The sequence below is a fragment of the Haliotis rubra genome, unplaced genomic scaffold, assembly GCF_003918875.1.
Source record: "Haliotis rubra isolate DU_JTF1 unplaced genomic scaffold, ASM391887v1 Scf72, whole genome shotgun sequence".
Taxonomy (NCBI): domain Eukaryota; kingdom Metazoa; phylum Mollusca; class Gastropoda; order Lepetellida; family Haliotidae; genus Haliotis; species Haliotis rubra.
This window is the reverse complement of record NW_025767435.1, coordinates 2,267,477-2,279,357: the sequence shown is the minus strand read 5'-3', so window position 1 is coordinate 2,279,357 and position 11,881 is coordinate 2,267,477. Positions and strand designations below refer to the sequence as shown.

The 11,881-nt window shown below is 39.3% G+C and overlaps 1 protein-coding gene across 1 annotated transcript; it reads left to right on the top strand.

Annotated features, from left to right (window-relative positions):
* Positions 1-9,264: 9,264 nt before the first annotated feature.
* Positions 9,265-10,453, top strand: LOC124259382 (KRAB-A domain-containing protein 2-like). Its single transcript, XM_046693508.1, has 2 exons — positions 9,265-9,408; positions 9,884-10,453. The coding sequence occupies exons 1-2, from the start codon at positions 9,265-9,267 to the stop codon at positions 10,451-10,453; spliced, it is 714 nt and encodes a 237-aa protein (XP_046549464.1).
* Positions 10,454-11,881: the final 1,428 nt, after the last annotated feature.

The window sequence follows — 11,881 nt, the reverse complement described above, 5'->3', positions numbered from 1 at the left end:
TCATATCACCTCTCAGTCCCAGGAACAAAACAACAGGAGGAACAAAAACAAGCAGTGCTTATACTAAATTATTCTCATGCAACTCACTAATCTTTTAGAGAGATTTTGGTTTGCGGTAGACAGTAGTCGAGTTTAAGAAATCCGTACCTCCACCGTCGAAGATTTCGATCTTAGCTACGATCTTAAATCCAAATCGTCTTACAATCCTGCTAGGATCGATGTGCAAGTGGAGTTGGACAATAGAAAGGTGATTGTAAAGTGGATTGTATGCGCCTAGGGTCGGTTGATACCTAGATTGTTCTGTCCAAGTGGACCCATGTACCCAGAAGTCACGTGGGCCATCTGCACTTTGTTCAGTGCCTGCTCCTTCTGAAGAACACCTGTGAAGGTGACGAGCCTGCATGCTATATCGGAAGAGGCGTTGAATTCCCTCAGCTGCATTACGTGTTCCGTGTCGATATGTCGATTCCACGCAGATTGACCGGAATTCAGTCTACGACAGAGTTTAAATAATTATATCAAATGGTGACGACGTGGCAGCCACATAACTGTCGTGGTTGCGCCACCGAAACAAAAGTTGGCACATCGTAAGGTTAGCATGTCTAGCAGTACAATGAGTCTTTGTTGCCACAAGTACAGGAATTTGAGCACAGTATTGTTTTATAAAACACGGAAACACCCAAGGGAAAGGTTGCAGCTGTCGGCAATGTCCAAATTCATAAGGCTATTTATATTGGCATTGATATATAGAACTTTGTAATGCATGCTTAATTCGTTAGGTTTGAGAAGTGTGTCGGTTTATGTGTGCGTGTGTGTGTGCGTTGGCGTGCGTGCGTGCGTGCGTGCGTTTAAGAGAGCTGTGAAGATGTCCAAGGTCATCGTTTAATCCAACGTAACATAACACGTTGAACGAGGAAACAAGTGTCATTTTCCTTTAAAAACAAATAAATACTAGGCGTATAGGGTCGATGGGGTAGCCTAGTGGTTTAAGCCTTCGCTCGTTACGCCGAAGTCCCGAGTTCGATTCCCCACATGGGTACAATGTGTGAAGCCCATTTCTGACGTATCCCGCCGTGATATTGCTGGAATTTTGTTAAAGGCGGCGTAAAACCCAACTCACTCACTCAAGGGGCGTACAAGGTAAAATGCAGATATATCAATAGATCACTGTAATTCAGTTATGACACCGGGTGTTTGCGAAAATGGAAAGCACGTACTACACTTTTGGTAGCACCCGTCACTCACACCATTTGCACATGAAGTGAAGTGTTTCAGGGGCATTGGCCTTTAAAGAAACCGGGCGGTGGGGTAGCCTAATGGTTAAAGCGTTGGCTCGTCACGCCGAAGACCCGGGTTCGAATCCCCACATGGGTACAATGTGTGAAGCCCATTTCTGGTGTCCCCCGCCGTGATGTTGCTGGAATATTGCCAAATAATAATAAAGAAACCAACCAAGCGATTGACCTGTGACACATTTACTGATACATAAAAACTAAAAACGATAAGTCTACAGTGAACAAGTGTGGAGATTTTGTTGTGTGAGTCAATAACATAGTTAAAGAAATATGTTCGTTTTAAACACAGTGGTATGGTTGGATTATGTTTTTGTTTGGTTGATACAGTAGAAGTAGTAACTGCTGTTGATGAAACTCTGTACCTTCAGGCCACCAAGATGATATCTCCATCGTAGAAAATGTATCAATGGTCGTTTTCCAACTCGTGCATATTTTGCCTCCATGTGTGCGATGTCGTACGTGCTTCCGGTTTCATCAAGGGTGGGTGCAATTACAAATATTGTGATAATGTGTCATGATCTGCATTATTTAGGTAGTGAGTCGTTTTCTTTGAATGTATATGAGTTCAGATTCTGCTTTTGAACGCGTATTTTCAAACATCCTTCGTGTCTTGTCACCTAAAAATAACCGCGAGTTTGGCCTAGTGGTGTTCCGATTAATTGAAATAATCGAAGATTGGTCGCAGTGACCAAACGACCAAGCAATCGATCACATTTTCTCATAATCGAACACAAACGATTTTGGAACTGCTGTTTTAGTGTTTGAAACACTTGACGATGGAACATATCTTCGAAATTGTCAGGGCCTGAAAACTTGTTTAATTCTTAGAAAACTCACTTCACTAACTGAAAAGTCATGACTGAATATTTCTTGAAGACTCCAGAAAGTTTATGTTCATGATATATTACTCATCACTTTAAAGTAGCAAGTTGCATCATGTTATACATATCTACAATAACAACCTTGGTAGGAAAATCTGAAAAATGACACTAACCAATTTATTTCGATGATTGTTCGTTGGTAATGAAGCAATCATCAATTGTGAGATTTCAACCAATTCCCAACACTAGTTTGGCCACGCCCTTACGCGTCACCTACGGCTGTCAAAAATAACAGTGTCTGAAGGTTAATCAAACAAAATCATTTTAAACTCGATAAATATGATAATTTTGTTACAAAGACAAAACCATTTACCTAATCAGATCATGTAATTAATTCCAGCCACAATAGTTGTATCTATCAAAAGGATGGCACAATTTTTTCGGTATCATGATGCATGTGGAGCTGTTTGTTTACCGCCCTTGACATGATCATTCCTATTCATCCAATCGTTAATTAAACCGAAAGTTACTAATTTTTAGAAAATGGGAAACTGCAGTGTTTTATTTTCAACAAAGAACAAAAATATCGATCAAATTATAAAAAAAATATTTCATTATGAAGAAAATATTAGACTGGGTACCACTCGACGTGATGTGCCTGAAGTCAACAATTGCCGTTATTTGCGGCTGTGTGCCGAGAATTTTTGCAAACACATTTTTAATTCGCGGGCGTTTCGTTTTAAGGTACATAAACTAATTGAAGATTATATATTTACAAAGCTGAGAATGAAAACATTCGATACAAAATTCAAATGACACGTAAATCCGACTTATATCGACGTATATCCGTTCAGCTGAATTGTATACTTTTGTTTGTGTACCTCCAACCATGCACTGGTATGTAAATTAATCAGTAGTTGGTCACAGGTAAATATTTGTGTAATTGCAATATCACGTGGAGGCTATGTTCAGGTATTATTGAGTTCACCTGTCAGTTCATTACACGGACAGCTGTTGCTGACTGAACCCAAACAATTCAGTTCACCGTGTGTTAATACGCATGCCTGGATTAACCATTTGTGTTTAATGTACTTCTAAGAAAATTGACATGCTAAACTTGTCCGATTATGGTTTATTGAGTGAGTGTGGTTTTACGCCGCTTACTCAAAAGAAAATCAGGGCGAGGTATAAGAGGAATGGGCTTCACACAATGTACTTAGAAACCAAAAGGGACGTTTACATTCAGTTCCTTGTCGATAACGTTTTGGATCATTGTTTTGTGATATTTACACCATTGCTTTCTATGTTTCAGTAAAACAGGCAATTGCCAGAAAGCAATACGAAGGTCATTATCAGACAGAATTGGGAACATCATTGTCAGAAAGGGAAATGAATGGTCATTGTCAGAAAACAGTACAAAGGTCAATGTCGAAGTACAATAAGAAAAGCCATTATCAGAAAACAATGTGAAGACCATTTTCAGAAAGTTATATGAAAAGTCATTCTGAGTGAGCGAGCGAGTGAGTGAGTGAGTTTAGTTTTACATCGCACTCAGCAATAGTCCAGCTATATGACGACAATCTGTAAATAATCGATTCTGGACCAGACAATCCAATGATCAACATCATGAGCATCGATTTACGCAATCGGGATATGATGCATGTGTCAACCAAGTCAGCGAGCCTGATCACCCGATCCCGTTAGACGCCTCCAACGACAAGCATGGGTTACTGAAGACCAATTCATGTCAGGTCGTGTGGCATTTGCGTCATAAAGTCAGTTCTTAGAATTAAACATATGTAAACATTATGTAACTATTGGTTGTAATATTCAAACCTTACGCCTAAACAGCCAAATATACAGCAATTGAATAACAGATATGTTCCTTACTGTATAAATAACATGATGACCTTGATACATTATTATGTTGAAGATAACGGCATATTCCACACCTCTCTTAAATCCTTAAATGTTTATGGTCAAAGCAAATTCAAAGTTCTCTGAGTGCATCCATTTGGATGTCTATGTGTGGGCGTGTTGGGTTGTACATGTGGAAGAGATTTGTCTAAATTTGAGTGTTTGTTCAGACATTTTCCAAAAATTGATAATGTGTTGAAACAAAGTGGAAGGTATCCATTTGTCAAACAGGATGTGTTAACGAGGAAAATGAATCGATTCGTTGACTCGTTTATTGTGCTAATAAATAGATATATTCGTGAATACTGAGTGCTAAACATTAGTTTGTTTATCTCAGAGCATCCCGCCTCCCAATCCCAGAATACACATCAAATGGATGCGCCCTCATGTAGTCAAATTGAATCACCCCTACAATACTAATCTTGAAATTATGCAAATTATAGATAACTGATTTAATATGTCAATCAATCCTCTAATTTATTAATATGCAAGATCTAAAGCACGTGTCACACACTTTAGCACCTGTTGAAAGTTGAAATTGACAACAACCACGTGACCTACCATGTGACATATGCCAATTACGTTCCTAACCTTGGTGAGTATATAACCCTACAAAGTCAGCGACCAACCACAACGTCAGTCAGCCTCTACATCAGCAACATGCACCTCCTCATCGTCGCCGTAGTGCTGCTCTCTGCCGTCTTCACCGTTGTCTACAGTCAGACAGGCGGCGCCTTCGGGGGTGGACTTGGAGGATTTCTTGGAATTAGTAAGTTACTTCGTAAAAAATAGACTTTAAGTACAGTCTTACATAAGTGGACGTGTCATTTCGAGGATGATACACATGTTCTCAAGGTGACAATACATCCTACTTTAAGATAATAATGGATATTTTCCTGGGTTTTTTTCCAGCCAACTCTTCATGCTGTGATCAGGTATTGGACCATCTCGCTGATGACATTGCTTTTGAGTTTGAGAAGGTGCCAAGAGACGAGTTCCTCATCGGGCGATACTTCCAGATTGACCAGAGACTTAGAGAGTTCTGTTCGCAGTACCTCAACAGAGGTAGGCAAAACTTCTGAAAATATGTGCTCTATAGTGTTGATGTTCTGACTTTTCATGACTCAGGTGTATTCCAACCAGAGAAGGGACATTAAGGGACATCATTCAGCTATTCATCCATATCATTTAGTTATCCCTATACATCACGCGGCAGCGTAAATGTGTCTGTAATGGCGTGATGACATGGCACCATACCGAGAACAACCAGAGGCGATGCCGGTCTTTGAGTTAAACACGTTGGTGAAAGACGCCAGCAAGGGTATGGTTTGGAACAAGAGATTACTAATCGCTGTGGACAAGGATTTGAACCAAATGCCATAACATTCTCACAGGAATAACAACGTCACAAATGTTGAAAAAGTCTGTAATTACGTAGATCTTAGACATTTTACCACTTTGTCAGCGCTGAATGAACATCTTGTTCGAGGTGAATGTGTAGGGTGGTTCTGGACAAATCAAATTCCATATTTTTTGCTTCAAACATACAACACGAATTTCTTGTCATTACATTGGTGTCGTTTTCTATACAATGACAGGGGGGGTTAACGATTTTTTCCCAAATAGCCATAGTACACAGAAGAGCACTAGATGGCGGTACATGTGTAGTAATATGGGGAACCAGAGATAACCCACTACACCAGGACCTAGAACTGAATCAGCGGAGATATAGTTGAAGAGGATAGTCTCATCCATCTTGCATAATAGCACTAACACATTTTGTGGTTAGTTGTTTATGCAGTGTTATAGTGACATCACATTTGTCACTCTCCATGCTTCAATCACTCAACATTATATTTTCCTCTATTACAGCGTGAGAAGCTGCTTGGTGTTACCTAGGTAGCCTGCTACACAGGGCAAGGATTCTGCCTGTAATTGATCTACAATAAATACTAATATCAACGTCTATTGTGTTTCTGTGTGTTCGATTTTGCTACATTCAACAAATGGTCATGCGCACTGTAAACTGCAATAAGTCTGAAAGGACGTCATTGAACCTGATCACAAGATCACAAGATCATTTTTAGTCATCAAGTACAACCACTGATTTCTTGGAAGAAATCTAACCCCGAATACCCTCAGGGGTAGACAAGAATTTGAAAATATGTCCCTAATGCGTTTGAAAATTCAATTGAACTGAAATGCATAATAACACAAGAAAGGGGTATATATTCAATTAACGACCAGTATTGTTACATGTTGAATGATTCCGACTATGTCATGAGCATGTGAATCACCATCCAATACCGATGATGCCAGTGGTTCGCAAAACTATCAGCTAATCCTGCCTCACAAGTAGGGACACAAGTCAGTTGTCTCCCTTGAAACATTTGGCACAAAAATGAAAATCGGACATTATTTTGTCACGGATGTGTCAAATTTAGAAATATTTCCCATATTTCTACCAAAAAAACATTTTGGAAGCTTTACCGAGGCCCTGAATATTGTAACCCTCATCCAGTAAAAGTCGTTTGAGGTCTTTCAAATCTCCGCCTCAAAATCCCCAGTCTTGAGGAGAGTGGTATTTTTGGCACTCTGTATCTTAATACACAGATCTACAAATCAAAGAGATTGGTGGTTTCACTGGGCTCTTATTTCCACTTCATATATGTTAATGACGTATTTGGCTATTTAAGCCTTTATTGATTGTTATCATCTATCGATATCCTTGATGCTTGAACACATTCCTCTTTTGGTGCTGCTAAATCCAGCAGAAGTTCCGATTCAAATGTTTGAAGAAACGGATCAGTAAGGAGGGGAGGGCGATTGTGCTGGTTGAGATGCCGACTTCTTAAATAAGGCCTTACCCGACGTTTCACACTTCAGTGAACTATAAAACGTCAGTGCAAAAGACAACCCAGTTTTGTGCTATCCACAGATGTAGATTCAAGTTGGTGTACAGGGAAAATAGCTGTGAATATGCCAGGAAATCCAGCATTTCACATTTCGCAGGAACATGAGGATGATTTGATATTGTAGCAGGATTAGGGTTGTATAGTTGAATGAGACCAACGCCTGCTGGGGTGTGAGTTGTGACTTAGGAATCACAAGACATTTTCACCTTGTAGCAATAGGAATTAGGAATAGGTAAAATTGTCAAAGCACATACATATTAAAATACTGCACGTCATCGTTAATTACAGGATATTCAAGAAATACTGTATTGCTTACATTTATCATAAATCATATCATGTGCAGATGAAAACACAAACACACTACACTAAGTTATTTTAATCGTTAGACTTGGTTAGAGCATAGACATGTATATGTATAACGTCTTTGGTTAGAGTTAGACTATCCAAAAATTACTGTTTGTTTAAATAGTTTGTAAATGATAGAAACATCAGAATTCTATAAAAGTACAATAAAAGATTAAATATGCCTCCCAAATGTGTGGCACTCAGGTAAGAGTAAAGGCATCTACCTCATCTTGCACATATTGTCCATCTATAAATGTTAATATACACAAAAAGTATATTATACACTTACTTATTGAAACATAAATATCATAATAAAACATATGTTATCCTACCATCATATCCGTCCAAAAGTAGCATAATCATATGATGGCATAGATATAACTACATATATAAAACAGAATCTACATACATAAATATTTCAATCTCTATGCCACAACAGCACACCATTACCTATGTTGTAATATATACCTACCTATGTACAATGTAAAAAAATTAGAAATATGTATTATTGATTGCACATGGAACAAATATAACATGTACAATGAATACAAATATTGATATTGTTTCTTTCTTGTTTATTCTTGAGCATTTTAATACTTTTAATGTTTGAATAACTAAATTTAAATATCAAGATATATTGACAGGCATGAATGACAACTGTCGACTTCCGTGTAGGTTTCAGCATACATGTGCCGTGTTTAAGGTAACGTTCAGGATATTATATATGCTACTAAAAAATTGAAATGTGGAGGATATTCAAAAACAAGGTGCCCCAGGATATCGCAGACATGACCGATGGTCGATTAGTCTGTACTAAGTACTGGCCATGGTAAGATGGTTATGTTCTCCCGTTGGATGTACTCAGAAACAATACGGGCCCTGTGTGCTCTTGACATCCTGAAATACAAAACGACGTCCATGTCGGCGCCAAAATGGCACCATGTGTTATATCTGTGAATAGCATGGTTACCATGGAAACGCCCCAAAATGAAATGTTGAGTAAGAATTACAAGTCTGGCAACCTTGGTTTTCGAAAACTAGAGATTCCAAGCTTTCCAAAGACACCAAATACATCTTGCTATACTTCCTGATATAGTTCAGTTTACATTTCGAATTTTACACAGACTATGTTCACGTGCACATCATGAAACACTGCTTGGCCTGTTTACACGAAATTCATAACACCTTCTGAATGGAACAATCGTCGTCCAAATCCATATACATTCATCTTGGTTCCGAAAGTATCATCCCAAAACGGAATATCCTCTACTTTCTGAATAGTATAAAATGACAACAGAGAATAACGGGTGTGGATGTTCTACTGAATACATTCCATTGGGACTAAACGTAATTACAGTGAGATTATTTTCAATGTTATCATTATAAATCCGTGATAACACCAGGTTATCGCAAAACACTCTACTCGTACTGTCAGTGAAAGGAAGGAAGTGTTGACGAACGTGGTCTTTGTTAGAAAGCAGTGGTCTGTGTCTGAGAGCCGTGTATATGTTACAGGGAATATGCATAATCAGGGAATATGTGTAATGTCTTATTCACTCATATATATAATACCTAAATGATTCAGGAATTATACATATTCCCTGGTTTTAGGAGAGTTTTTTTAGACATGTTCCCTGAAACTGTTTGAAAGTTTAGATGTTTTTGGGGTTGTTTTTGTGTGTGCACCTTTAATGTAAAAATATAACTTTTAGCTTGTTAAGATCAAACAACTTAATGATTGTAGTAACAATATCTCGGATGAAGTAGTGCAGGATTTCCCACTCACTTTCGATGAGTATGTGATCTCAATAATTCCAACAAGGGTAGCGCTTGTAGTTTTAAATATTTAAGTGTTAATCTCATTCCATTAATCGGGTGAAGTAGTACAATCTTGTAACAACATTTGATCACAGTAATATCAACCAGGATATAAAAGAGGGTTTTTTCTGCAACGTTAGTCACATTTGCAAAATGGAGCTTGAAGAGAACTTTACACAGTCCCTGTACAAGATCTATGAAGAGAACAAGAGAGTCCTGATCCCTATAGAAGAGTACGGTAAAATACTGAGTGAAATTATTGATGCTACTAACACTTCCAAGAAGACCCCTGAAGAAGTATGAATTATACAGTGTGGGGATGTACAAAAGTTGATACGAAGACGCCAACAACCTGATGAAGCTCCTGTCTACTTTGTCAGCATAGAAGAGACATTTGATGTTATCAAGCGAGCCCATTTGGCGACTGGTCATGGTGGGAGAGACAAGATGGTGAAAGAAGTGTCCAAGTAATATGCTAATGTGACCCAAGATGCTCTCGCCCCTTTTCAAGAACATGTGTGCGGAGTGCTAACGCAAGAGAAAGAGACTATTGTTAAGCCTATTGTCAGCAAGAACTTCAATTCCAGATGCCAAGTTGATCTCATAGACATGCGGTCAATGAGCCAAGGACAGTTCAAGTTCATCATGGTTTATCAAGATCACCTAACTAAGTTCTGTGTTCCCTCGTGCCCTTACGTCCAAGCGTGCTGCTGAGGTTGCTTACCAGTTATTTGATATTTTCCTTTTGTTTGGAGCTCCTTGCGTTCTCCAGAGTGACAACGGATCAGAGTTTACTGCCCAGGTAATTGCCGACCTGAAGCAAATGTGGCCAGATCTTGTAATAGTTCACGGCAAGCCTAGGCATCCACAAAGCCAGGGCTCTGTTGAGAGAGCCAATTGTGACATCAAGGACATGTTGGTAGCATGGTTAGGTGACAACAATACAACTGATTGGACAGTCGGCCTTAAGTTGGTGCAGTTTCAGAAAAACTCTAGTTTCCACAGTGGAATTAAATGTTCTCCCTTTGCAGCACTCCTTGGTGAAGATGCAAGCACAGGACCAACTTCACCAAGCCCTCCACATGAGATCACCCAGAAGCTTCAAAGTGAAGATGATCTTCTTTCTGTAGTATCTAATCCCACATCAAGTGAAGAGTCCGACACTTCTACAGACCCTCCACCAGAAACCGACTTTGCCACACCAGCATCAAGTGAGTCGCCATCTGAATCTACAATTGAGACTCGACAGGAAGATATCCATCTTAAGAGAAAGCAAGCCAATGAAGCACAGATGCAGCAGACTGAGAGAATGGTCAAACGTAGCAGGCGTGTGATGACATAAAGTAAACATTGGTGACAATGTAACTGTTCAAATTCCCCACGTTGACAGGGGCCGATCAGATCCCAGAAACCTTATTGGAGTTGTGCTGGACTGTAGTGAAAGTGACTTGTATACCATTGCCGTTAAGGGGGTGAAAAGTTTCTTGTTAATATTTTATTTCAATAATTCCGTCTGGAGGTGCTACAATGATAAGTTAAGCATTTAAACTTTCAAACAGTTTCAGGAATATGTCTAAAAAACCTCTCCTAAAACCAGGGAATATGTATAATTCCTGAAAATTTTAGGCATTATGTATATTCCCTGAGTGAATCAGACATTACACATATTACCTGAAATTCGGGGATTATGCATATTCCCTGATTATACGTATTCCCTGTATACATACAGATAAAGCCGGGGTTCCCTTTGAATATTCAAAATGTACAACACTGGTACTTTTACTGGAGAGATGCGACAAATGTCATGTATTCCAAAAATTCCCGTCGCGATAACGTCTGTGCCTGTTCATTGTGAGATCGATTTTGGTCCTGTTTTTGTTTTGTTTTTTGTTCTTTAAAATATGTTGTATTTCGGCGAAAACATGAGGGCGGAGTCGTGTAGGGCGCCAACGGGGTCAGGAGCACGTAAAACAACAACCAACCTGTGAGGGCGGTAGGTCATTTACATTTGACGTGAGGAGGGCGTTGTCGCATACATTAAAGATGACGTCACGCATTGACGTAGTTCACCCACATGCGGAACGGCGCGAAGACTCCCAAGTGATATGTAAACATTTCTACAGAACGGCGTAAAACTAAACTCAATGTGTCAGTCATGTGCATCACCTACAGAGACTTTCGATAAAGATCCACTTCCAGATGACTATCAGAACCAAAACACACTCGTTGAAACAATGTACAACATGGAACGTTTGCAACGGGTCTTGAAGGCAAATGGTGACACACGTCCTTTCGAATCAATCCAACATAAGATATTCCTCTGACGCATAATAATGCAAATAACATGTCTTCATAACATGCATTACTGCATGTAGCCAACTCACACTTCATACTGGCAACTCCATAACATCAGTAACATTCCACATGATAGTTTCTGCCTCGGGAAAACGAGGACACTGTAGCGAAGAAGAGTAGTCCCCCACTGATAGTGAACGTAACCTCAGCAATGTCACATTCAAGAACACGGGTTACACCTAATTACACACACTCAATAGTTTGGGCTCCAGTCTGTCGGAGAACATTGAACATAAACTGGTACACTCACAAGAAGGCTACAGATCCCTAATGTGCAGAGATATTGAAACAATCTTCAGATGACGACAACCACTAAACGATAAGCTTACGCTCGTTTGGTGGACGTTTGAAACAGTAACCTCATGTCCAAACCCAATACGACTGGTCATTTTAGAAAGCGGCATGCAGGCTTATG

Coding starts and splice junctions, on each gene's coding strand:
- LOC124259382 (XM_046693508.1), top strand. CDS start 9,265: ATGGAGCTTGAAGAGAACTTTACACAGTCCCTGTACAAGATCTATGAA. Junction 9,409..9,883: donor CCAAGAAGACCCCTGAAGAA/GTATGAATTATA, acceptor TGCGTTCTCCAG/AGTGACAACGGATCAGAGTT.